Source organism: Thamnophis sirtalis, unplaced genomic scaffold (genome assembly GCF_051295495.1).
Source record: "Thamnophis sirtalis isolate CommonGarterSnake01/CBP01778 unplaced genomic scaffold, rThaSir2_p1.2 scaffold_6, whole genome shotgun sequence".
In the NCBI taxonomy this organism is placed as follows: Eukaryota; Metazoa; Chordata; class Lepidosauria; order Squamata; family Natricidae; genus Thamnophis; species Thamnophis sirtalis.
In genome coordinates this window covers 22003341-22031208 of record NW_028261386.1, presented here as the reverse complement: position 1 = coordinate 22031208, position 27868 = coordinate 22003341, and the positions used below count along the sequence as shown (strand labels likewise).

Genomic DNA, 27868 nt, shown 5'->3' with positions numbered 1-27868 from the left:
TTCATCTGTCCCTCGCATTCTTTGGCCAATTGAGGAAGCTTGGTCTCATACTTCTTTAACCACCATCCTGGACTGCCCCTGATCTATTCATATAGAAACAGCACTCTTCTCCCAGGAATACACATAGCCCACCTTTTTCAGCATTTAAAAGATCAATGCCATGCCGGTTCAACAATTTGGTTCAGGCTTTCTTGGAATTCTTCCGACAGCTGCCTGAACTGTGTAATGGAGTGGGTCATTCCACCTACACCCGTTCCAACTGCAGTCCCTATTCTCAAGATCACCAATAGCGGAATTAGGAGCAGCACTCTTTTCTGGACATGTCCCATGACGGGTACAGGGAGGGTCTGTTCCCTACTTACCACCCATTTTTAGGGAGGAGGTGTATTAGAGTCCATGTGCCAGTCCAATTGGTGGGTAAACCTAGATACGCATTTCTCCCACATAGAAAGAAAACTCCATTTTCTCCTACACATACGCCGATGTTCACGGAGAAGGCATGGGCTTGGAGGTTCCTTTCATGAGTCCAGACTTGTACAATTCCTGCTAGGAACATACCAGTCAGGGGCTGTAATGGAACTTCTTGATTAGGATCCATTAACTTATTCCTGAGGTCTGGTCCTTCGAAGAGATATTGCAAAAATAAACACAAACTCCCGTAGTGGATTGTATTGAAAGCCAAATGGGAAGTCGGGGTGGTTGGAATGGCCTTGGGCAGCTTCTAGTGGTCAGATTTCCCTCCCATCGGTTAAAAAAACAAGTGGAGGGAAGATCTTGTGAGCAGGGGGAGACATGCTGCGAGTCAGTTTTACATCTACCAGGGTTTTCCTGGGGGCAAGATACATTTCAGATGGGCATTGTTCCTCTGATAGTGACCCCACAGGAATGCCAGGCTTCTTATATCGTTTGATGCACATAGAGGGTGACCCTATAATTTCTACACCAACTCCTATTATACTGCAAAGAACCCATTCCCATGGTTCCTCAAACATAAGTGTCATCAGAAGATTCACACTCCTCTTTGTCACAGTCAATGACTTTAGCCTCAGCAACTGTTTTCCTCTGGAGGGGGCAATTCCTGAGGGATGAATATGCAATACAACAAATACGTACATTCACTAAAGCGAGAGATAGAACAGTTATAACTATGAATACTTGGGTTGCCATTTCCTGACAGGTGCTCAAACTTTCTAATACATCTTATATCTAATAAATGGAACGTTGTCTTCCTTCCTTTAATTCTTCAGCCATACATTGAGAAACCAGCTTCCGGTTGTGGTTTCACTAGGGCTTCTTCTGCCCCGTAAGAGCTTCCCATTGCCGGTAGGGAAGCTTATAGGGGGCATTTCTTTAAGCATATCACTAGAGGATGGGCTTCATCCTGGTCTGCCTCCTAATACTCAACAGCAGCTGGCTTAACTCAAGTCCAGTGAATCCAAAACTTGGATTCCAACACTTTTACTGCAAGTGGAGAACACGTGACCACAGTATATGGGCCCTTCCATCTAGGTTTCAAATTCTTCTCCTTCCCAGTATTTTACCTGTACTTTTCTCCCACCTGAATATTATAACTAGGGGTGATCAGAAATGGTGGACTGAGGGACACACAGTATTGCTGGATTTCCTGTATTTGCTTATTCAGTTCCCCCACCATTTGGTTCACCCATGAGGCCCCTATTTGACCTAGGTGCCCTATATGATTTTTCAAGTTAGCACTTATAACTGGGGGTCTCCCAAACATCATTTCAAAAGGAGATAACCCAATTCCCTTTAGTGTAGTGCATCACACAGACCACAATGCCAGTGGCAATGCATTCACCCATTTATAACTAGCATTGCCTTATATAGCCCACACTTGGGCATGTCTGTGAAATCAATAACTAATGAATCCATGGGATAATATTCTTTGGGTTGACTTCCAGGTGGGAGTCTAGGTCCTTGCCTTGGGTTTGCTTGAGCACACATGCTACATCTTTCACTTTCATGGGTACACACAGTGCGTATAAACAGTCAATGTAAGATGGAATTCTTCTGCTTTGGAATATCTGGGGCTCAGTCCCCTTCGCATTTCCCATGCTGCATAAGCTGTTATGTCAGGGTTGCTCTGTTCATCTCGGGTTTCTGACAGCCTTGCTTCTCTGTCAGCTGCCTCAATTTAACATGTTAAACCAAGATACATAAAAGTCCTGGGGCTGAATTCACATTAAGGTTAATTACTTTAAAAACTTGTTTTGTATGTCTCAGCAAGTTGTGTGAATGCAGTCCATTTAGCTTCTGGTTAAGTGTGTTGCTGGTACAACCCTGAATATGGATTAATTCAATGATTTCAATTATTTCAAATAAGGTTCAAATCAGGCTGCAGGGGATTCATTTCAGTGTGATGGTGGACTAGTTTTCTTCTGGCTCTAACAAAAATCTCCCTGGTTTTTGTCCTTGTTTATTTTTGTTTTCTCATTTAACTTTGCTTCTCTTCCAAGCTGGGATGTTCCAAGCCATGTCCTTGGAATGAAAGTCTATCATGTGCTGGTGATAGTCAGACAATCAACAATTCAGACTTGGCATGAGATTCAGACACAGATGCCAGGCATATTTCTGCCTCTGTTTCTAAAGGAACTTATTTTCATTAATATTGTTCTATTTTTACAAAAGAATCCCTTCCCTTAAAATAATTCATTTCAATAAGGAACCTTATGACACTTTAAAGACTAATCATATTATGTACAATGAATAAGTCTTATGAAATTCTTAAAGTTAATAATAGAATAATCCTACATGCCTATTCAAAGAAAGAGTAATTAGCTCTTATTTCTAAATATGCATGGCTAAGACTACAGCAAAGAAATGCAGTATAATAGAAGTTTATGTGAACTATATTCTACTTCATACTTTCAATTAACCAGTCTTTCTTAGGTGTGGATAGAAAAAATAGAAACGGGGAATAAACAGCTCAGGAAAGGCTAAATGTATAGTCTGATAACTTAATTAAAGCTTAAATTACTTGTGATAAAAACACAATGACCATTCAGATTGTCAGTAATTGGCAATTGCACAGAATTATTCTAGCATTGCTAAGTTAATTAACACTTGCACTGGAACAGAAACTGTTGGAAGAACAAAGATAATGGTTAATTAACTACATGAGGCTATCCTGATTATCTTATCACTGGCACCCATTACTAAGAAATGGTCATTATGTATGTCTATAAGTATGTGTCTGTGTGTGAGTATTTATGTAAGTGACTAGTCACAGACTATTAATTTTATTATCACCTGACCTTATAGTTTATATTACACTAAACTTTCCATCCAGATGTTTGAGAGATGTGGAACTTGCAGTCGCAAATTTTCATGTCCCTGTGTTTCATTTTTGTGGCCTTTGTAGTTGACTCCAACCATGATTACTGAAGTTAATGGCACATTTTTCTACCTATTTTTAGATAGGAAACACATGAAAACTATAATCTTACATTTGACTATAAATTTATTTAAATTGATTTTGGAAATATTTATATTTTATGATTGTATAGCTTTTAATATTGTAAGCTATCAATAATAATGTAAGCCATCAAGCGGTGTAGTGGCCAAGAGCTGAAGACACTTGCCTCCCACTCAGAAGATTGAAAATTCAATACTAGGTATCGACAGACGTTTGACTCCTAGGACAGTGGTTCCCAAACTTGGCAACTTTAAGACTTGTGGACTTCAACTCCCAGAATTCTCCAGTCCAAGGGCACAAAGAAAAAATATCTGCTGTGAACTCTTATGGCATCAGGAAAGGCATCCAGCTAGTAAACGCTCAGCTCCATCCAGTTGACTCTACCCTGAATTAAGGGATTACGAGGTTTTTTTTTAATGTTGTAAGGTGCCCTGAGGCAATAGATGGCAAAGTTAATAAAAATAATAAAATAATCTTAACCCAAAACACAAAAATGTCTTCATATGTAACATTTATAGCATATTAACAGGGCAATACAAAGCATATTTATTGCCAAGTATGCCTTGGAGTATAAACTACTTTGCCAATTTTAATTAATTTTTTAGCCATTGTAAAACTCTTGACAAATTTATAATGTGCTATTTAGACAATGCTTTTACAGTTTTCTCTATTAATAATCATATTAAATCAGTTCCTAGTTTTCCAGAACACTGTTTTTCACAGCTGATTTGGTTAGGCAAGTAAACCATGATGTCTCACTGAATAGCTATAGAGCCATCAGTCCTGAGTTTTCATTGTTTCATTGTAGTTCTTACTTTAATCTTTATCAAATCTTCATTACAGTCATAGACCAGCATAAATTCTTGTACATGCTTTCCAAAACTTGCCAAAATTGTGTTGATGTGTGGTCACCTTATTTCAGTTATGGAGCCTAGTTTTAATTATTTGCCCCACTAGAAAATCCATACAAATAAATGCAAGAGACTCTCTTGATACGTACTGAATGTTAGGTTCCAAGTAATGCATCCATCACAAACTGAACTCCGAGGCATTCCGTTTTCTCAAAGTACAAATTGATTTAGATACACCATATTGGCACTAACTGGTGAATCTAAATAAATTCGCACAATATGCTTTACCTGGGTACTGAATTAATCCTTTAGGCTCACATAATACATTGAAACAAACTAATGACACAGATGAGGTCACCCACACACACTAAGCCACAAAATAATTAATCAAAACAATTGTGAAGCAAACTTGGCATGTTATGTAAATGCATCTGCCAAATCCTGAAGTGAATTGGTGAAGCAAGTTGGTGAAGATAGTCTATATTCTCAAGCTCTAAATTTATGATCTTTTACTTTCAGGAAACAGACTTTTTATGGAATTGATCTGAGGCCATTCTATTCCCATCCTTCTGCTTACTATAGCATAAATCTGTCTCTTGACTCCTGAGCAGCTTCAGGGAGCAGAGCTACGGAGTAAATGTAATAAGAGGTTTTTTTTTTTAATAAGTACTAAGCTCTGAGGGCATCAGAGCTCTCGGCTTCCAAACTGCAGAGTTCAATTTTATCTGCTCTCTTCAGACAGTTACCTCCCTCTGTCCCCACAGCTTCTAGCGCACTGGCAACCTTTACCAAGCAGCCGTAAGGGCCCTGCTCTTTTGAAGAGAACTTGGGAGCATCTGCCTTCTATTCCACCTGACAGAGAACCTCACGCACACCGCCCCCCAAGGAGACACTCATGTTTTCTGCCCTCCCAGCTTCGTCCGTGATGATTTCCAACGCTATGAGGTGGATCTCACCCATGTGGTTTTGCATCTGGCATGCAGCTTGCCCGCTTCAACGGTGATCAGCAACACAGCCACTGGCACCCGCACGATCCTGCACGCTGCCAGGTGCGTAGGGTGAGAATTCCTCGCAGTGAAGTCTATTTTTTTTCTCTCTCTCCTCTTCCCTGGCCCCAAGCTTCATCTTGTCTGACTTCCAACGGCGCAAAGTGGAAGTTGCCCACTTGGTCTGGCAGAGCCAGGGGGAGACACCGTGTGCCTGCTGCCTCATCAATTGCCGCAACGGTTCTCGGACAGTTACTCTTTATGACACGTAAGACCTGGCCCACTTTGGCTCTGCTGCCTCCAACCTCCCCCCGCCCTCTTCTACCAATGTGTGGCACAAAAGGACTCTCAGCACCCCAGTAGAGACTAAGGTAGCCTTGACTGCTGTGTCTGGTGGGTGAGGATTTGGCCTGCTACAGCAACTGTTTGTTTCAGGGAGAGATTACAAAGAATATAACTATGTTTATACCATTGCCGTAAATGGTTTAATAGGCCCTTCCTAGCATCCCAGATTAGCTGCTTGCACACACAGTGGAGAAGCAGGTTCATAAAATTGCATTGTTTGTTTATGGCTCAAGCTTGCCTAGATTTTCATTTCTTTCTTTCTTTCTCTTATAAACTGCCTCTTCTCCCCTTTCATCCAAGTCATTAATAAAAATGGTAAAGGCCTCAGGAAATAGCTGTGTGGCATTCCACTTGATACCACTCTCCAAGCTGATGGGCAGCTGGTTATGTGTAGCACTGGGGTGTAATTACTGGGTTAATAGTTGCATCATTTCGCCAATATTACACCACTTTATTAATGAGGATATCATGAGAGTTGATGGAATCCTGATGTCCAGATCTATTAAGCAAACGTGAGAAATGGGGTAATTCTGTGAGAAAAGGAGATAAGGTTAATCTTGCTTATGACAAGCTCATGTTGACTGCTATTAATTCTTGCACTCCTGCTAAGTGCTCATAGGCATGATGTTTAAAATCTGCCTGAAGATCTTGCCCAGTATAGAGAAAGGGAAGTAAGTAAGTAAGTAAGATCTTTATTACAGTCAAGGACCAGCAATATACATTTGTTTTTACACTATATTAAAAATACTAACATTAAAATATAATGTTTTACATTAAAAGTGGATAATAACATTATGGTCCAAAGATTGTTAGAGGTATGTCCCGATAATTGATACAAGATGGTACTATACTGTAGCCAATTTTTTTCTTATGGACATTGCAGCAGCACAGAACTTTGCCACTGCATACGTGGTAACCGGGTTAGTGTCCTGGAGGAGAAAGCCTAGATAAAAATTGTCTGCCCTCCCTGGCAATCTCTCTAATAAGGGGAGAATATATGCAGACCTACAAGCTCTGTATATAGCTCGCAGTGTAATAGTACATGTGAATTATCTTCCACTTCTCCTTTACCACATATACAAATGCGTTGGGTGTTCTCTTATACCTGCCCTGGAGGAATGCTGAAGGAAGAATGTTAAATCTGGCTCTGAAGAAAGCTATTCTTTGTTTTGGAGAGATCAAGTCATTTAGATATCTTGCCGATTCCCACACACCCTGTTTGATTCTGTCCCTACTGTGGAAAGGCAACCTATTTAGTTCTTCTTGGAACTCCATGTCCCTCATTCTATTGATTACTACTTGCTTTGCTTGCTCAAAGCCTAGGGACGTTAAGAATAATGGGGAAAGCCCATAAGAGCCCAGCATGTGATCAATTGCTTGTTTCCAGGGGGAAGGGAAATTGTCAGTCAACACTAATGGGGACAGTCCCTCTGGAAAGAAATGCATTTTAAGCCAATAAATGACCATCATCTTCCAGGCTCTTACTTGAATTTGAGGCATGCCTGTCTCAATTCTTAACTGGGCATTTGCAGTTCCATTGGGAGCAGCTAAGATGGCTCACAGGAATTTTGTTTGAATGGTTTCTAACAAGTCTCTCTTTGCAAGGATTCCTGTTTGTGCCCCGTAAAAAATTTGTGCCAATGTTTTGGCCTCAAAAAGTTTTAAGGCAGCAGGTACTAACTGACCTCTACCTGTATAAAAGTAATGTTTGATTGCATTTGAGGACCTGGATATAAATTAAAAAGCACGTTGTACTTCCAAAGTGCATATGGAATAATTATCAAGCTGGTTATCAAATATTAATAACTTGACTTTTTTACCTACCAAGACTTTTAACACCTACACAACATTCACGCATCACTTAACCAGATTACTGAATCAACCTATTTTCAACCCATGGATTGACGCAATGCACTGTATTATAAACTAGCCAGATATAGTGGATTTGTACAATATGCTAAGCTATTAAAGACTCATACTGAAGTTAATGCTAGTGCTAAATACAGTCACTTGTTTTTATTGTGTGTTTGTAAGGAGAATGACAGTTCTTTCCTATTGCTTTCTTCTAGGATGTTTTTCCCCTGACTAGGTTACACTTATGGTCAGCTTGATACCCCAAAGAACATGACTTGGTCTTTTAAAATCAATCAAGATAACAGGAAGATATATTAAAACTACCCCATCCTCATCAGAGAATTAACAGCCAGTAAATGAATAGGTGGCGCAGTGGTTAAATGCAGCACTGCAGGCTACTGCTAGATCAGCAGTTCAGCGGTTCAAATCTCACCGGCTCAAGGTTGACTCAGCCTTCCATCCTTCCGAGGTGGGTAAAATGAGGACCCAGATTGTTGGGGGCAATATGCTGACTCTCTGTAAACCGCTTAGAGAGGGCTGAAAGCCCTATGAAGCGGTATATAAGTCTACTGCTATTGCTATTGCTATTGCTATTCTCCTCTCTATGTTCAGAGCAGGATCACAATGGTTATAGCTTTGTTAAGAAATAGCATAGCCAGTTCTTTATTCCTTACACCACATAGGAATTAATATAGCTCTTGTTTGAATTTTTTGGGGAAAATAAGAGTTGCTTGAGCAGGTCAAAATAGGACTTAAAATGCCTGTCCAATTCCTCTAGAGGTGCCACCCAATGGGAGAGGAATAAAAACATCCATGCATGAGCTATTAAAATCTGATTTATTATTAATTCTTGGTCAATTGCTAATTTAGTCCAGATTGCTGCCAATCACCATTACCAATATTAATTCTTGATTATCCTTTCCAAATATGGTTGTGACCTTCCCCTTCCCCAAGAAGCTTTGAGTGAGAAATTCAAGTGTGACTCCCACCAACTCACAGCAAGAAAGAACCTGGGCTTTTGACAACAGCAGGTGAGATGTAGGCTGGACAAATCAGTCATGAGGGGATACAAGAATCAACTACAGCATTCCTACAGGCTAGGTCTGCACAACTACAAAAATAAAATAAATCACTGAGAATAACCTATATAAAGTTTGTATCTTTCTATGTACTGATCCTTATCTGATCAAATTAAATGTGTTTTGTGTCTACAACCAAGCTCCATATTGTGGCTATATTCTCCCTCCAGGGCCCTGCTGGCTTTTCATAAAGAACTAAAGTCCTGTTTCAACATCTGGCTTGGGGAGAGCCAAGTGTCTGAAGGTTCTTGTCTCCTGGCTGTGTTAGCAACTATCAATTGTGATATTTTCCTGCTGTGTATTTTAGTTTTTATACTTGTGATGGAAATGTATTTATTTATTTATAAAATTTATTGGCCGCCCATCTTACCATAGGGCAATGATGGCAAACCTTTCTGGCACCGAGTGCTGAAAAGGGAGCACATGCGCACACACGCTCGTCAGGGGTGCGACACAGAGGACAAGCTTCCAAGTGGGCATGCGTGTGCCAGGAATTGAACTTCCAGTTTTCAGCACATGCCTGCACACTGGCCAGCTTGTCTTCTGCATACTGGCACGCATGAGTGTGCGACGATCAGCTGACCAGTGCAAATGTGCACAGACCAGCTCTTTCAGTTTCCGTATGCCTTTTGCACATACAAAAAACAGCTGATCATCACGTGCGCATGCGCACAAGAAACATGAAAGAAGAATGGGCAACGCCATGCATGCCAGGCGACATGGTTCGCCATCATGGCCTTAGGGTAACTGGGTGTTGAATTGTTTTTAATTTAAGATTGTTTGCTACTCAGAGTCACTTGTGGAGATGGGTGGCTAGGCAAATTGAATGAAAGAACAAATAAAAAATATACGCAAAAGCTTATGTGACACCACCACCCTTACCGTAGCTTTTCTCAATAGTGGAAAGTGTGCAGCTTTCTGTCTCCCATTACCAATAGAGTGTCAAGGGCTGGTTAATTATTCGGGGACATGCAGAAGGCCCATCTTTCTGAATATGATTCTTGTGGCCTTTGATCAAAGCAGCCTCTGTGTCTCCTGGGCTAGTGGGTTAATCATTAAAATCAAATCCATTTCAGGTACAGTTAATCCATAAAAATGAGGACTGAGAATTAAATGCCATCCGTTTCCATGCTGAATATCTCCAGATGAAGCTCTTGAGTATGTCCTACTAGTGCTTAGACAATGTTTTCGAAATGAGGGAGCTATGAAATAAAAAGAACAAATTGAGAACAGAGGATCAAACGCAATTCTAGTCAAGCATTCTTTTCCCGCCACAATAGCTTAAGCCAGTGGTTGACAAACTTGGCAACTTTAAGACTTGTGGACTTCAACTCCCAGAATTTGGCTGGAGAAATTCTGGGAGTTGAAGTCCACAAGTCTTAAAGTTGCCAAGTTTGGGAACCACTGGCTTAAGCAAAGGAGGGACAGTCCAGGAGAGTCCATAGACTCAGAACAAGGGTAAGCAGGTCAATCTCACTGTTATTGAATAGCCTAATAGGACTAAATGTGCAATTATTGCAGACTTAGTAAGCAGTTGGGATTAGCCTTTTTTCCTCATGTTTATTTTGTATTTTTTAACACTGTATAGACCAGTGGTAGTCAACCTGGTCCCTACCGCCCTCTAGTGGGCATTCCAGCTTTCATGGTGGGAGGTAGGGGTTTGCTGTAACTCTGCTTTATAAATTTTATAAAGTAAAGTTACTTCCCTACTTTATAAATAACCATTACTGTGGAACTGGTGGGCGGTTAGAAAATTTTACTACTAATAGAGATACAAAAGTGGGTTGTCTATCTGTGGTATAGACTGATGGCCATCATTGTTTTCTATGATAATGTATTTCAGTCTATATGTATATACAGTACTGTCTGCTTTCTTTATTCTCAGTACATTACAATTTAACCTCAAGCAATGGCTCCAAATTCAGATTGTTATCATGGAAACCAAGAAAGAGGTTGGCATATTATAATTTATTATGGTTCAGTTAGATGCCTAGGTACGGCTCTAAAGTAAATAAATTCCATACCAATTGTATGTGATACATCTACCAAGAGATTTCTTCATATGTCTTTTTGTCAAATTTGTGGGAAAGGAATGAAGTTATAGAGACATTCTTACGTGGGATGGCTGCCTGTGCAGCTTAAAGCCTTTGGATGTGAAGCTCAAAGCAGCTCCAAAGTACTTTGGAATTGCTCCCAGTAGGAGGTGAAATTAACTTTAAGCTTGCAAAGTCAGTTCTGCATATAACTGAATCACCATATTCAGAAGTAATATGTTTATTCATTGGAAACTCGGGACAAGCAATAAGAAAACAATTTATGTCCCCTTTGGATTGGCTAGATTATTTGGTTTGGTGCTAAGAAAACAGGATGCTATGCAGGATACACTTAGCTTAACAAGTCAATAGGTGTTTTGTTTCCCGTTTTGTTTAATTGTAAGTATGCATTTGCTTACCGCTTCACTGATTTAAGATGGACAAGAAATCAGTTTGTTGCATTAATTAAACTTTTGTCTTCCTCTTCTCATTCCCATTCCCATTCTCCCAATTGCAGTAATCTGCCAGATGTGACAGCTGCTGATTTTGAAAAAGTTGACCTGTCTCAATACAAGTGGATCCATTGGGAGGTAAGACCTTGACTGGAAAGGGGATTGGTCTTGATTGTTCATGTGATAAGGTGGTGGTCAGACTTTTTACCCTTCCACAATATGCGGGCACTCTGTTACACATAGGCATCAGTGATGTTTCATGGCAGTGAATTGTCAGTAACAATTTGAATTGTGCCCATCTCTCTGATCATTTGTCTATGGGTGGCTTGCTCTATTTCTGTACTTCGCCAATCTTCCATTCTTACCTTCTATCCCTACTTTCTATCTTCTGCATGCTGTTTTTATTTGTTTGAGTCAGTATAATGGTACCTCTGAAAGAAAATTTGAGTGAGATGTTTTAATATAAAACAAATAGTAATCACAACTAAAATCCAAATACCCAGTGAAGCCAATAACTCAACAATAGAGCAGAGAAAACCAGATACTGTGGCTGTGTTCATATCTGTTTTTAACAAATACAAATGAATTTAATCCTAACCAAGAGTAATATAAAGGACAAATGATTACACTTGATTAGGATTAGACCATACGTTTATCACATAGAATGGGGTTTCCACAATGTGATGATTTATAAAATTGTTCTGCAAATTATCAAGTATGAGCCTACCCTGTTGGTTACCGTATTTTTGGAGTATAAGATGCACCTTTTTTCCCCTCAAAAAAGAGGCTGAAAATCTGGGTGCGTCTTATACACTGAATACAGCATTTTTTGCCTCCCGAAACCCTTCACCAAAATGGCCGTGCATAGCCTTTAGGAGGCTTCCAGAGTGCTCCTGGGGGCTGGAGAGGGCAGAAAGAGCAAAAAAATGGGCTTTTTTTGCTCAGTTTCCCCCCCAGCTCCCAGGAGCACTCTACAAGCCTCCTAAAGGCTATTCGTGCCCTTTTTTTAAAAAAAAAAAAACAGGCCCGTTTTCGCGAAAAACAGGCTGTTTTGGGGAGATCTGCAGTGCAAAAACTTTTTTTTTAATTTGCCTCTTCAAAATCTTGGCACATCTTATACTCTGGTGCTTCTTATACTCCAAAAAATACGATAGTTTATGGTTTGGTGCATTGTGTGAACTCAGAAAATAGGTTAATGAGGTAACCAAGTTAAGTATTTTATGTTTATAGAGCCTATAATAAAAAACTAGAAACTTGAGATGAACCTGGCAATAGGCTGAAGAGTTAATGCAAAACTTTCAAAGTACATACCAATTGTGTCTATTCGCTGTTGAGAAAGAAAGTATTTCATACTTGCTGGAGTTTCTTGGATCATCAAACACACCACAGTCCACTACCCAAACCATAAGTGGCTGGGTATCTATTTTGGAAGTAGCAGGTACCGATGGCCCAACTACTATAAGTGGTGAGGCATCTAAGGTCACAAAGGCTTTCAGTAATTCCAGGAATAATATCAAATCCAGACATCTCAGGTTGTGTCACTAATAGTAGTATTTTCTCCCAGGGGAGGAATGCTTCGGAACAGATTAAAATGCTGCAACTGGTGGAAAAGTATAACCAAACCTGCCCACCATCTGAGCGAGTGACCACATCTGTGGAGGTGGAAAAGACCAGGCCACAGCTGTACCAGCTGTTTTGCTATGGAGATGTGGTAAGGGGTCAAAGGTAAAGGCGTAATGCAGGTGGATGTAGGTGGGAACTGTGGCTGCTCAAGCACAGTGATGAAGAGCAACGTGTCCTTCAGTTAAATTCCTCTCATAGGATAGATCTGAGAGATTTTGCCACCTCCTCCTCCTGTGACTACTGAAGATGAATTGGCATCCCGTTAGAATCCTTATTACCGTATTTCTCCAAAAATAAGACCCAATCGTAAAATAAGTCCAAGCATGATTTTTCAGGATGCTCGTAATATAAGTCCTACTCTCAAAATAAACCCGTTAAGATTGCCAGCATAGATGCATTTAATACCGTATTTCCCTGAAAATAAGACCTAAATAGAAAGTAAGACCTAATAGGAGCAAAAATTAATATAAGACCCGGTCTTATTTTGGGGGAAACATGGTAAGGATTCGGAGTTCACTTTCTGAATCAATAAATACTGTTTCAGTCACTCATTTCCAGATATTTTCTGCAGGTGAGTTTTGTGTGCACACAGAGGTAAACAGTAATATTCCTGGGGGGATTTCTACAGCTGTGAAGTGTAATTCTCTAAACGTTTGGCCAGAATACAACCCAATGCTCTTGAGACTCACACTCATTTTCTTCATTCATAACCCTCTGAGGCACTATCTGGTCATCCAGAGATACTATATGTAATAAGGCGTGGCCAAAAAGTGGTGACTTTATCGTGGTTCTCTTTTTCTAGGTCTTTGTCAGCAAAGATGTGGCCAAGACGTTTGGATTCTACTCGGCTCCTGAGGCTGTGAAGGGGCTCTACGGACGTTTGAAACCAGGGTAGGAGGGAACGAAAACATGGGGACAAACCTGGTTCCTTCACCAGTTATTAGGGGTGGTGTGAAATAAGAATAGCAGACTGAAGAGAATCTGAGGCAAAAATGGGAGCCCTTTAGAGATCAGCTCAACCAACCTCACCAATTGTAAGAAACCTCAAAGCTTAAATCACAAGTCATTTAATGATTTGGAGACTATTCGCTTTTCCAGCAGCTTTAGAGATATTTCTTAGCAGCTAAGTTCAGACTGAAGTCACACACAGACTGTGCTAAATCACATACAACTTGGATCTTGTTGAATAAACTAAAATGGCTTCATACCATGCTAAGCCAGAACTGTACTGATCATGGTTGAATTGGTGCTACAAACCGATACGCTCAAATCAGATTAAACGCTTACTGCATGTGTGATAGCACAATCCAGGATACTATCTTTTGCAGCAGCTTTAGTTAGCAATCTGATATCAGAAGCACAATTCGTTTAATACCGTATTGATTGGATTTATATCACACCTTCCTATCTAGTGTTCCCTTAAGGTCTATCCTTTCTTTCTTTCTATTTAGGCCAAAGGCTGAGGTGCACAGACCTCCCTTTTGAGAGCTGAAAAGAAAGCCAAGACAGATTCAGCTTCTTGCCCTGGCACATTATTAGAGTGAGTGGAAAATCCACAGTCAGCCTCCCCAGTTATATGGCAAAGTCTCTAGCAGTAACTCACACTCCTTCAGATTTGCTGTTGAGGTCCCAAATAAGCCGGAACAGAGAATGTTTTGTATGGAATAAGGAGGAAAATATCTATAAGTGCAGTCCAGTGCTTTGGATTCAGTCCTGCCAAAATACTATGGAGCAGACAGGTATAAAAATGTACCACCTTTTAGCAACACCTGGAAGCATCTTTACTTTTTCCTGGTTTGGAATACATTCACGCATCTGCCTGCTTGTGTAGTAATTTGAATTTACTCATTTGATGAATCCAAAACACTACATAGGTTAGTTTCTGTATTCCATTTCTAGAGCTACTTTGATCTGTGCTTGGGCTGAGTGTGGAGCTGACGCAATGGGACCAGATGGGCTGCTGGTGCATTCAGACGCATTCTCCCCTGAAACTGTTGTGGACACTCTGGGGGCTGGAGACACATTCAACGCTGCTGTGATTCTGGCTCTAAGCAAGGGTAAGTTCTGGGTGCTTCTCGTTTTCCTGTAGGTATAACATGAATGGCAAAACCCTTTGCAATTGCTTCTGTACAGAATACTTTTAAGCTGAACAAACAAACAAACCACTATCTAACAGCATCAAGAAGCAGATATGAAAGGCGAGGAAACTCCTGACCGCCATCCTTCCATCTCCTGCACTTTAAAGAACAGCAATTTTGCCCATCGGTCCTAAAGCTAATCTGATTTCTCATTTTCTGTGGCAGGAAAAACACTCCCTGCAGCATTAACCTATGGATGCCAGGTGGCAGGCCGGAAGTGTGGGGTTCACGGGTATGATGGGATCGTTTGAGCAACATGCAGAAAGCTGTACCTTCTAGATTTCACTGGACCATGGACTAATACTGTATCTCTCACGGTAGTATTCTATTTGCTGATGGCACTGGCACTGCTCCTTTGGCATCTCCTGCAGGTGGGAGGACATGTCAAGCTGCCTGCCACACATTCCATATGGAGTCTGGCTGAGCTGGCTCAGATGCTCCCGTCTCTTGCCAGGAGGAAAAGAGGTTTCGCTGTATAACCATGAAAAGATAAATAAAATACCTGAAGCTGCTGATTGCTCTTGATTCTTTATCCAGTCAAGGATAATTATGAAAAATAATTATCCAGTTTGTGTGCGTGCACATGGACACACACACACGTACACAAGCGGGCCTTGAAGGAAAGGGATTGGCTGTGCTTCAGCCAACCAGATCCAGGAGTGCCAGAAGTCATGAGAGGAGAGAGGACATGGAATGAAGATGCTGCTGAGGCACTTGTTGCTATTTTGTACACCAAGGCTAGGAACGATTTAAAAGACTTCAGTAAAGTAACAGAGGAGAATGCTAATCCATGCCACCCAACAACAGCCAGAACAACCCCTCCCACTATTGAGCCTGCTTCTCCTCCTGCTGAAGATATGTGAGGGAGAACACAGTACAAACAGCTACCGTGTTTCCCTGAAAATATGACATGTCCTGAAAATAAGGCCATGCCAGATTTTTGGGGTGGGCAAAAATATATGCCCTCCCCCAAAAATAAGCCCAGTGGACAACCACCACCCCTCCAGCCAGGCAGAGCACCACTCACCGACCCAGCGGTATCCTGAATGCGCCAAGCCATGCAAGCGGGGGGGGAAACGGTGCTCACTCAGCTTGGCGCCTTTGGGATACCACTGGGTCGGTGAGTGGCACTCTGCCTGGTTGGAGAGGGGAGGTTGCTGGGCGGCTGCTCTCTTGTGAGCGGGCTCCAAAGAACCTGGCTCCAAAATAATAAACCCCTTGCCCCGATAATAAGGCCAAGGCCATATTTCGGAGGTCAAAAGACCCTGTCTTATTTTGGGGGAAACACGGTAGTTGCCCAGTCTGATGAAGTTTGCACATTTCCTTGAAGTTTTCCTCTTTGCCAGATACTATGATTATCAGCTCTCCTAGCCCGTAAGGGAAGTTCCTCCTTGCCTCTCTAAGCCGCTAAGATTCCTCTTCCTATATAGTCCAGAAGCATATTCAGTTTGAAGATGATTTATTGGCAGATTTGAAAAAAGAGAAGTACAGGAGAAGCATATACATCTCTGGCTGTTTCCCTAGGATTTGAACCAGGAGGTTGGGTGAGCTTTGCTGACGTGTTCTTTCGTGATTGGAATTTACCAGTTTAACCTTGGAAATCATGGGTTGTGGTTTTCCTTTTAATTTCACTTTCATGAGATGGGCAGTCTAATTTAAATGCCACGGCAAACGATATACATGATGCCTTCTGCAGTGTTGGATAAGCTTCTGCCCAAAGGAACCTGCTGAGAGAGTGACAAGAATGGTCATCTGAAATGCACAGATAAATCCTTGGCCAGACTGGGAAATTATAATTGTAAGTTCTGTCCTGTCTCTGTGCAAGAGCTCCTTACTTGAGGAAGGCAGAGCAAGGGACCCTAAATAGACCCTCTAGAATCGGGAGCCTGCTCTGTGAAGAGAGAGACTATTGAGGAAGACAACCGGCTGAGGCAGGCTTTTCAGTTTAGAGAAATCTTTCCTACCTATGTAGCCTCACCTCCTGGAAAGGCTGTGGTCCTGGGTACTGGGGGAGGGAGGGAAGAGGTTTCCATGTCTGAATGATGCACTCAGGTGTGCTGAGGAGAAAGTGGAGCCACTGTGACTTCTGTTTCTCAAGTTTTAGATCTGGGGTATGTATCCCTTGAAAGTTGGAAAAGGGATCTCTTTAGATAACAGGGTGCAGAGCTGACCGAACAGGGAATCTTATTCTGTTTTGCTTTGGTAAAGAGAAGACTTGGAAACCCAGAATAGTTTGCTCAGAAGGAAATGTTGGGAAAGGGTTGATTATCTGCATTCCATTTCTGAAATTGACCTGAAATTCGCCTCCAGTTCTCATTTCTTGGCTAATCACCTAAAGTATGTACAGGGTGTATTTCAATCTCCCGGAGCAGAAGGCATCTCTTTCCCTTGTTGATCTGGGTCTCCTGCGGTTTCCTGGCCGAGCTCTCCCCCATGCTTCTCCAGGCTCCACAATTGGTCACCCATCATGTCTTGTTCCTGAACTTCTGGTGCACGTGGGGAGTCTCCATCGCTTTGTTGGTCAGAGGGACTTGGGAAGCCATTCGGCTTAGGAAGTGCCCACAGGACCTGACCATCTTCTTCACTGACAGCAGTAAGGAAGTTTGGTGTCTCTCCCTGCCGGGGAGGAAGAAACAACTCTAAAGGCTCCAATAGTCCGTCCCAGTTGAAGTCCTGAGTCTCCAAGATACTGTCCACCATTGGCACTACCTGAAAGGAGAATGGCAGAGGGACTCAAGAAAGCTTTCCAATTATCAACATAAATTTAAGATAAGGAACAATGTAACTCACATCTTCTATAGACAAAAGAAAGATAAAAAACCTGAGCTCAAGCCATGACTACTTTAGCTTCCTTTTCCTACCATGGCCAACAAGATACTTTTCGAATAGAAACAGGTGTACACAATTTCCAGCTTATTATCTACTGAGAGAGAGCCAGTCTGGTATCATGGTTAAAGCATCGGGCTAGAAATCTGACTCCGGGGGGACCTTGGGCCAGTGATTTTTACTCAGCCCTAGGAAGAAAGACAAACCACTTCTGAAAAACCTTGCCAAGAAAACTACTGGGATTTGTTCAAGCAATCTCTGAGAATGGACACAAAAAAAACCTACTGAATACAGGGATTCAGATAAGGCTCAACCAGACAAAGAGTGGGAACAGCTAGAGGCAACTCTTGTGTTACTCAAGAGTTGGTAAAAATGTAGGGATTTCTGGTGAGGATCCATGGCGAACTAGTCATCCCAATAAAAGTGTGATGGCATTGCAAAGGAGATAGGTTGCCAAGCAACAAATTCTGGCCAGTGAAGTCTCTTTGGATAAAGGAGAGATTGTAAAATTGCTTACTTGTAATCCAGACAGTGGCTCCTCGTAAATAGGGTGTAGGAACTGACATTTTATGGTTGACTTATGACTTAAGTGCTTGTGAGTTGAGGGATTTCAATCAAACTCACAGCTGTAATATAGCCTATGTGGACACAAATAGCAATAGCAATAGCAGTAGACTTATATACCGCTTCATAGGGCTTTCAGCCCTCTCTAAGCGGTTTACAGAGAGTCAGCATATTGCCCCCAACAATCTGGGTCCTCATTTTACCCACCTCGGAAGGATGGAAGGCTGAGTCAACCCTGAGCCGGTGAGATTTGAACCGCTGAACTGCTGATCTAGCAGTAGCCTGCAGTGCTGCATTTAACCACTGCGCCACCTTGGCTCTTTAATGGACAAAGTCCATTAAGTCTTATTTCTTAATATTTTTTGGAAACTGCTTAACTGCTTTTCAGCTATTAGGAGCCAATGGTTTAGCATGTTTTATAGCACCAGGTGAGCTTCCTTCAATCCTTCACAAAAGTTTTAAGTACATACAAGCTTTAAAAAATGTGGAATAAACAGCAAAAGGGTGATTAGATTAGAACATGGTTTTTGGAAAAATCACAAATGGATTAAGAGTTCAGATTAAGAGTTCAGATAGTTTTGATACAAGATTTTAAAATTAATTATAACTTTTCCATTGGAACATGCTGTTATTTTGAATTCTAAATAACCCTTGATAGGATGGGACTTTGAAGGTTGGACACTAGACGCAGAAAGAACTAAAGATTATAATTAAAGGAGAAGAACATATACATTTGATGAGCTAATTTAGAGTAGAGCAATACTTTGACACAAGACATACTGAGGGACATTAGTGAATAATGGATCCAACAGAGTAAGAGGAAGAAATTTTACCAGACAAGACCAAAACTGAAACTGATTTGAAAGTGGATTTGAAGATGAGAGGCTACAAAAATGATATGGAAAATGATGCTGCACTGAAAATGCAGATGACACCAGCTGATACCTTAATGATTAAAATGAATAAACAGATAACATAACCAAAAGTATGATTTGAATAACTTTGCTATGTTAGGTTTACAAGAAACCTATTAAAGTTTTGTGAGGTGACAGAGCAAAATAATAAGAAATCAAGTTCTATGACATTATTTGAAGGGATTAAAGATTGTGACTGTTTAAAGTAAAAGGAAGGGACATAACGTTGATTTATTTGATCAAAGTAAAAAACAGATAACCAAATAATAACTCCGGTAATACTTCTTGGATGTTTGTGGATCAGGAATGAATGATGAGGTTTTAAGGATTTGTATATAGGTAAGAGATCAATATGGGAAGATACCATTTATTGTATCTTAAAAGAAGGTGATAACTTACTAAAACTGTTTATATTTGTTATGATGAAGGGGGAAGTCATTTGTTCATATAGTATTTTTTTTCTCTTCTATATTCTTATGGTTTTAAATTTATTTCTATTTTGTTTCTTCTTTTTTACACTTTCTATTCTTTTTTTTGCATTAGTTTTTATCTTTAATCGTAGTTTAATAAAAATTGTTTAAAAAAAGAGTTGGCAAAGGTGCCAACCTCACCAGAGTCTGAGGAATAAAATGTGCCTACCATGTCTGGTGCAGGCTGTCCTTTTGCCTGTTGGGACACCAATTCATTCAGCAGTCTCATGAATTCCAGACCATCCAAGTGCCCACTTTTGTCATAGTCATGAAGAGCAAAGAGAAGCAAGAGCGCTAGAAAGAATCGGAATGGAGAAGGAATGCATAGTGAACCAAAAAATAGCAGAGGCCAACAGTACTTCTAGTGCAAGCTACTGATGGGAGCTATTCTCCACTGTATCGAGGTGCAGGATGTGGAACAATGGATTTAAGCTAAAGCATAGCAGATGTCAATCTTCACAGCAGACCAGACTAGAAAACTAGTGCTACTTTTATTAAAGGCTTATAGTACAGGTAGTGCTTGACTTACAACTTTTTGTTTAGGGACCGGTCAAAGTTACAAAGGCACTGAAAAAAAGTGACTTACAACCGGTTCTTGTACTTACAATTGTCATACAACTGTCATAGCATCCCCATGGACATTTGATCAAAATTTGGGCATGTATTTACGATGGCTGCGTATGACTATGGGATCATATGATCATCTTTTGTGGCCTTCCCAGCCAGCTTCCAACAACAAAGTCAATGTGAAGAAGTGGATTCATTCATTGCCTGCATGTTTCACTTAACAATTGCAGTGATTTGCTTAACAGTAGCAAAAAGGTTGTAAAATCCAGCACAACTCCACAACTGCCTTACTTAGGAATGGAAATTCTGGTCCCAATTGTAGTCCTAAGTCAAGGACTACCTATAACACAATCTTGCAAACCTGAAAGTGCCCCTACCACCTTGCCATTATTTATAAGAGAACTAAGAGAAGCAACTTAGAACCCAGGAGAAATTCCTGACAGTTAGAACAATTAATCAGTGGAACAACTTGCCTTCAGAAGTTGTGAATGCTTCAACACTGGACGTTTTTAATATATTGGATAACCAGTTGTCTGAAGTGGTGTAGGGTTTCCTGCCTAAGCAGGGGATTGGACTAGAAGACATCCAAGGTCCCTTCTAACTCCTATTCTATTCTATTCTATTCTAATCTATTCTATGAAGGGTCAATTCTGAAACGTTTTCTCAGATTACATTTCTTCTTTGGATTCAGATTCTTTTATCTGTCTTGGTTGTGGCTCTTCACCCTGTTCCTCAAGGATATTCTCACAGCCCATTACAGAAGACTCCCAATAAATGTCCACAAGAGCTTCTTAATACTGTATTAATAGCATCTGACAGTGGATCCAATTCAATAGAGATGTGAAGGGATCTTTTGTGAGATTGGACAGTCATCTGTTAAGAATGCTTTCATATGGATTTCTACATGGAGCAAGGGGTTTTGATTCTAGGACCTTAGAGACACTTCCAGTTCAATGATTCTATGAATGTTTTTTCCTAAACAATATTCCCACTAAGCCCCACTTTTCTTGATTACTGGGAGGCGGAGTGGCTAAAGAATCTACAGTTTCCTCTCCCACAGTGCAATCCCAGATTCTCTTGAGTAGTTTGAAGATCATTCCCATTTTGAGGAGTTTAGCAACATGTTTTGATTTCTTCTTCATATTAAGAAAAATGTAGAAGTGTAGAGCTAATTCTGAGCTAAGCTGGCAAAGCATCTCTGGCCTGCTCGCGAGTTGTTGCCATAGGAAAGGGAGAATGGAAAACCGATGAAACGGCATGGCAGCAAAAGACAGATGTCATTGCAGACTTATCTCTCTCAAGGCTGTATCCCAGGGTTATTTATATCTGCCAGAAGGGAGTGCTCTCTACAATCCAGGAAATTGCCACATTGGCAAATGTAATTGATGACATACCCTGGGGGGGGGGGGTGTGAGAACAGGGTCATGATTGGGGCCGTAAATTACATGGGGTCAGAGCTGGCTTCATTTGGGAACGGCTGACATGAAGCTCCTAATAAATAACTGGATTTCTTTTGAAGCTTGGCTTGAGGATCATGATTTAATTAGGGCATCAGTTGGAACCCTGACACTGGTTCTTTTTCACTCTTGCTTGTTGAATGAAAGAGAGAATCTTCATGTAGCTGCAAAACTGTGAAAATCTCAGAATTTCAGTTCCCGTCCCAGAGTCATGTGCCATCCACAGCCAAGGTCAGGTCTTGTAGTTTCATGATCACAGCATACCAGGTACTAATTAAAACCTTGGGGTTGCTGTTATTCATTGGGAGCTTCTGCAAGAACCTAGCATTGGGTACCGTAGAAACTAGCAGCCCTCATGATATCTCTGCTGTTGTTATTAAGAAGCTCCTGATAGTTTTTTTTTAATGTGGCTAAGTTTGTAAGAGATCTGGTTTCATCTTCCTTGGTATGTATGCTTTTTATATTATGCCTTTAAGTCTGTTGCTTGAGCTAAATGAAGCTTAAAGGTAAAGGTTCCCCTTGCACATATGTGCTAGTCATTCCTGACTCTAGGGGGTGGTGCTCATCTCCGTTTCAAAGCCGAAGAGCCAGTGCTGTCTGAAGACATCTCCGTGGTCATGTGGCTGGCATGACTAAATGCCAAAGACACACGGAACACCTTCCCACCAAAGGTGGTCCCTATTTTTCTACTTGCATTTTTACATGCTTTCGAACTGCTAGGTTGGCAGAAGCTGGGAGAAGTAATGGGAGCTCACTCCGTTATGCAGCACTAGGGATTTGAACCGCCAAACTGCCGACCTTTCTGATCGACAAGCTCAGCGTCTTAGCCTCTAAAGTTTCCCTAATGAAACTTTAAACCCCTTTATTTATTTGTGTCCTTATTGTCTCTGGATCCTAAAAACCAATTGCCTGGGACCCAATCACTGCTCTGACACTTGCTGGTTCAGGCTTGGCTCATTTCCTGTTGATATCTGCTAGGGCTTTAAAAAAAACAATAAAGATTTTTTTACTACATTTTCAGGTTCTTATACTCCAACCATGAGGTTTAAAAGCATTTCTGATGCTAAGCACAGTTGGGCTTGGTGGTTCGTGAGTGGAATTTATGCCTGGAAATATTCCATGCCTGTCTGTCTACTGCTTAATTGGCATAACAGGAGCAAGGCAGGCTGTAAACATCACAAGCATCAATTTCCAAATTTAGCATAACAGAATGAATCTATCCTGAAAGGCAGCAGTTATACCCATATCAGCACCAACAACAGAAACAAGCCTATAATCCATTACAAGAGCATTTCATTTTGTCCATGTCCAGGAACATCTCTGATCGATGGAGAGGAAACTATGTATCTCTGCATTGGGTTTGCTGAATTCCAGTGATCCTGAGCATTCTCTGCCACAGAAAATCTGTGCCTAGCATAATTTGCTTCATGTCTAACATGCATTAGCCATCGATACATTTCCAAAGAGAGCTAGATGGGGGCAACTCGTATTCTGGTTCTATTTGGGAGAACAAGCCTACGAAAGAGAGCTCTAAAAACCCTGAACTGTCTTCAGTACACTGCAAATCATGTAAAGGAGACCCCAAAAACACAACTGGATTGTCTTTCTTCTTTTCTTGATGGGAACAGAGGAAAGGGAAACCATCCAGCACAACCTCAGCCATCTAACTGTACGGGGCAAGCTGGGGATTTATGTTATTTAGGCTCCAGTTTTACTACATAATAAGAGACTTTGCATGAGGGGTTTCAGACTGACCGCAAGATTAAAAAGTGAAAGCAAAATATGAGAGAGGCCACGTTGAATCAGATAACATCTCAAACTATTGTATAAGAAACCACCACTTTTTACTTGTCTGTCAAGGCCAGGCTTGCTGTGATCAAAAAGATAATTTTTAGAGGGAAATGGTGATCGATTATCCTTTGCATTTTAATGGAACTTGAGGGGTTAACTTCAAAGAAGGTGGAAAAATAACTACTGACTCAAAATAAAAGTTCTGCCTTCCAGCAGAATAATTTGAAAGAGACAAATAGATAAGAGAAGCTGCACCTTTTCTGCAGCCCAGCCGTCTGCTTTCAAAAGATGTTTTCTCTTTGGTGAAAGATATCCAGGCAGCTTATATAATTTGTTTTGCTTCCTTTATTTGCTCTGACAACCTTTCTCTCAATCTGTAAAATTAGCTGTGGTGGTAGACTCAAAACTTATGTTGTTTTTGTTATGTGTTGTTGTTTTCTCAAATAATCCTTTATACTTTGTTTGTTGGAACATCTTTTCCAACTTCAAAAGGACTGTAGCACTATGGCAGGGGTCAGCAACCCACGGCTCTGGAGCCGCATGTGGCTTTTTCATCCCTCTGCTGCGGCTCCCTGTCACTGGTCGGATCCCCAATTGATAGGACTTTCCATTAGAACAGGTAGAAGAAAAAGGATGCCGCACTAGGAGGAGACTCTATGGTGGGGGGAACCAACTTCAGATCAGCAGAGGAAAAAGGACATCATGCTAGGAGGAAACTATGTTGTGGGAACCAGACTTTCGTTCGGCTCCAGAACTAAACAGGGGACTTCCAGTTAGGACCTTTGTGGCTCTTTGAGTGTTTAAGATTACTGCCCCCTACACTGGGGGAACTCTTGCATTGCTAGCATTGTAACCCCTATTTTTAAATGTGTGCTTAAAACTAATCTCTTGTTTCCTAGAGCGAGGAGCTATCAACATGCATTATGTAGTAAAGTTCTTACCCTGTTCCCTTGTCATGGTAGCAGTATCCGCATTCAATTGCCCAATGTTCTCCAGATAGTCTTGGAGCACCCTGGAACAGACCAAGCCATCATCCATTATGTTGCCATGATGGAACAAACCACAGCACGGAAACATTGACTGACTCGCAGGACAAGATAGCAACCACTGCAACAGAGAATACTGTAGCTCTCAAAATCAGTGTGTAGGAAGATGGGCAGTCAAAGCTATTAAGGCGTCCAATCCTTTTTCTTGGACACTTGCCCAGTCTCAATAGTGCAGAGAGGACACTCTTCAAAGGTTTAGATAAGTTTTTAATCCCTGAGTTCAGCCAACATACTAAATCCTAAATCTGAAGGAACAAAATGCAGTTGCTGTGTTCATACCCCATGCTATGCTCAAATAAATAAAGGATGTGTTCCTACCTAATACCTAAGGTAATAGTTGGGGCCCCACAACTTGCTAAACTATAAGTTTAGCATAAGCTCCCATTTTAGCCTAGATTAGTAAGTAGTTTAAATCCAGCTACTATATGCCTGGTAGATTAACATGTTGGTAGGCTATGGCCAAGGCCAACCAGATCTAAAAAGTCCCCAAGTCCAGTTGCAATACACAGATTACTTGATGTAGAGATGGAATCTTTCCCTACTATTTTAGAGATAACATGGAAAAGGAATGTCCTGGGATGGAAAGGGAAAGGGACAGAAAGACAATTAGCCAACCATTTTCCAAATTTGGGACCGCTTGGATCTCAGTCTGTGGTATGTAGCAAAAGGGCGGAATTTTGGGAGAGGCACCCCTGTTGGATGACATGTACTTACTTTAGAGAAACTTGGCTTGGGTGCAGAGGATTCAGGATGGGTTGATCCATGGAATCGTTGGGGATCTCAGGCCTAGAAGACATAGTGGGAGGGCAGGAGTGGAGGGGGGGCAGAGGTGATTAAACAAAGATGTTTAATCACCTCTGCTGAAAGGAAAATGGATTGTAGACCCATTTTCAGCTCTGATGGCTCCTTTAGGAGACAATTTCCTGTCCACCTCTGTGTTCACCGAAACCCTCATCCCTTACAACTTGGTGGTTACCTGCCACTGCTGTTCTTTGGTGCTGCCCATTTGGCCGGCACAAGGAAGAACCAAACTGCTAGAAATAGCCCCTTCATTCTGGTCCTGGTGGGCAGGGACGAGACACTTCAGTTCACGTTCTGCAGGACACAGGAGGTAGAAATATCTCTCTGGAACGGAGACCGTTCCCTGCAATGAGAGAGATGTCTATGGCACTTCATGAACACTGAGGCTCCTGTTGCACACTGTGGGCTCACAACAACAAAGTTTCCAGCCACAGAAGACAGACAGTATCATAACCCCGTCCATCTGGAAGAAAAGTTGGCCTGTCTGATTTGCCACCAAGCACAGCTATGCTACCTTTAAGAACAGTCAGCCCATAATTCACATCCTTAGTACATTTTACTAAGCTGAATTAAGCAAGGAAGCAATGTTTCATTCTCCCTTCCCACACATTCCAGGTCACCTCACCCCTTTCATGCTGCTCCCACATCACCTGTCAGAAGATGGGGTGCAGCGGTAGCACAGATTCTAGCACCACATTCAGCTGCAGCTAAGGGGAAATACATTTCTCAGGGTGTCCGCTCTCCCGTCATTCATTGCAAATAGAAAACTAAGCCACTACTAGAGAGATAGATTGTACCAGAGCCCTTCAATTACTCCATTAGTTTCTCCACATTTTGCTTTAAAGTAGATAGAAACGGTTAAAAAAAGCATGTCTGACCTGCAGGTGGACGTGGCAACAGTCTTCCCTATCTTCTCCCACTGCTAGTGCTCCAGCTGCAGGGAACGCAGCCAGCGAGAGGGGGGGGGGAACCTAGTGCCCAACAGCTCTTGCCTCCACTCCTGCCCTCAAGGACTTCGGGCCGGAGAGTCCGGGGATGCCATCCTCCCTCCCCCAGTCCGTTGCACACCCATTCTGCAGGGCAGCCCTCACCCTCTGCGGGGCAGGGCGTGGCGCAGCAGCTGGAAGCAGCGCCGTGCAGCATGGATCTCCTCCTCCAGTTACCAAATTCCAGGCAGCGCGGATCCGCGTGTGGGGTTTGGGCGAGGTGAAGAGGAGGAGGCGTAGAGAGAGGCCTTCTCTTTCTTCTCCTGGCGCAGTCGCTTCGTGGCGCCGGTTGGTGCCCATCGGCCGCAGTCTCGGGGCCACGTGGCGGAAAGGCGGGTGCTGGCTGACACGTTCATTCCCGCCTCTCTCCCCATTCCGAGTTCCAGTATTCCTCTAGGGCAGCTTTGCTTTGTTGCTCCCCGCCGCGCTCTTTGCACGCCGGTCCCTGGGGAGGATCTAGAAAGCGCTGGGAACCTCAAAGGGAATCGCTCTTCCCAAAGGGCCTCCGGAGGGATCTCGTCGTGTTTCCTGGATGGGGGAAAGGAGAGAACATGCGGGAAGCGTCTTTTTCCCCACTTCCCCAGAGCTCCTGAGATCATCACTCCGGGGTATGCCTGCCCTACAGAAGGAGCCCTGATAAAATCCCTTTTGCAGTTCCTCTCCCACAGAAGATTCCATCCTCTGCTTTTGAACTCAAGAGCCACGGGTGGGAGGGTGGGTGAAATTAAGAAAGGAAGTTTTATTTTTGAGTAATAGTGCTGTTAGGGCTGGAGGGCTGGCTCATGTTCAGAATCCCCACACATACCTATCCTATGCCGTATCCACATCCTTTACAAAATTTGTAAAGGAATGCAATGCAAACCTAAGCTATAGATAGATATAGGAGAGAGAGAGAGAGAGAGAGAGAGAGAGAATTATATACTATATAACTTTGGGAAGAGCAATTCCCTTTGGGACGAAACATGAACACTCACAAAAGCTGCAAGTGGCATAAAGAGCCATGGAAAGATACTTGCTCAGCATTAGAAAGGCCTGTGCATGGATTAGAGAAGGAACAAAAGTATATGATATCAAGTGAGTAAAAGAATTGAAAGCAAAATGGGCTGGTCACATAGCAAGAAGAACTGGTGGCAGGTGGACAAAGGCAGGTGGACCAAGGCATAGAATGGATCTCAAAAAAGCGTTCACGAAAGAGACCTAAAACAAGACAGATTGACAACATCATCAAGTATTGAGGGCCCAATTGGCAAAAGAAAGCTCAGGACCGAATTGGCTGGAATCAGGCGGAAGAGGCCATCGTGCAGTGGATAGACAGTGGTGGTGGTGGTGATGATTAGGATGATAATTCTTTATTGTCAGTGCAGAACATATGTACAATGAGATTGGTTGAGCTCCCTCAGTGCATCCCCCCAACACAATACAACTCACAATGATGAAGACGAAAGAAAGAAAAAAATATCCCTAACCCAATAAATCATATTAACAAACACCCAGTCTCATTACACCAATGTGAACATGTTACATGTTGCGCTGGCCCTACAAGTCCATCCTACTACTTATTTATGTTGTTATTTTGCATTCAAGAGAATGATGATGATGATATACACTATATATGTAGTGTATAGTTCAATCTCCCTATATATATTAAA

General features: G+C 41.8%; 2 protein-coding genes across 9 annotated transcripts in view; one reads left to right on the top strand and one right to left on the bottom strand.

The window, feature by feature from the left end:
• KHK (ketohexokinase) overlaps positions 1-15312 on the top strand; it is a 17801-nt gene extending 2489 nt beyond the window's left edge. Inside the window, exons 3-8 of one of the 3 annotated variants that reach the window (XM_087717383.1) lie at positions 5407-5541; positions 11102-11174; positions 12601-12747; positions 13462-13550; positions 14559-14716; positions 14963-15312. In XM_087717383.1, the coding sequence (XP_087573509.1) occupies positions 5407-5541; positions 11102-11174; positions 12601-12747; positions 13462-13550; positions 14559-14716; positions 14963-15048 (688 nt within the window). In that variant the 3' untranslated portion in view covers positions 15049-15312. Of the gene's footprint in view, positions 1-5201; positions 5346-5406; positions 5542-11101; positions 11175-12600; positions 12748-13461; positions 13551-14558; positions 14717-14962 lie in introns of all 3 variants that reach the window. The other 2 variants (XM_087717381.1, XM_087717382.1) reach the window with 2 other exon arrangements.
• Positions 15313-16239: 927 nt separating this feature from the next.
• Positions 16240-26527, bottom strand: CGREF1 (cell growth regulator with EF-hand domain 1). 6 transcript variants are annotated; one of them, XM_014062595.2, is made up of 6 exons: positions 26325-26527; positions 25409-25576; positions 25147-25218; positions 24328-24398; positions 19741-19865; positions 16240-17506 (listed from the first exon to the last, which is right to left on the bottom strand). In XM_014062595.2, exons 2-6 carry the CDS (start codon positions 25483-25485, stop codon positions 17153-17155), a joined length of 699 nt encoding a protein of 232 aa, XP_013918070.2. In that variant the 5' UTR covers positions 25486-25576; positions 26325-26527; the 3' UTR covers positions 16240-17152. The 6 variants fall into 6 exon arrangements, with proteins under 6 accessions (XP_013918070.2, XP_013918074.2, XP_087573506.1 ...); XM_014062599.2 differs by having other exon boundaries at positions 25409-25527; XM_087717380.1 differs by having other exon boundaries at positions 25409-25527; positions 26397-26520.
• Positions 26528-27868: the final 1341 nt, after the last annotated feature.

Excerpts from the sequence above, each read along its gene's own strand:
- CGREF1 (XM_014062595.2), bottom strand. The coding sequence starts at position 25,485 with ATGAAGGGGCTATTTCTAGCAGTTTGGTTCTTCCTTGTGCCGGCCAAA. Across the intron at positions 25,219-25,408 it reads CCAAAGAACAGCAGTGGCAG|GCCTGAGATCCCCAACGATT; the intron begins GTAACCACCAAG and ends TATGTCTTCTAG. Across the intron at positions 24,399-25,146 it reads CCAAGCCAAGTTTCTCTAAA|GGTGCTCCAAGACTATCTGG; the intron begins GTAAGTACATGT and ends GGTCTGTTCCAG.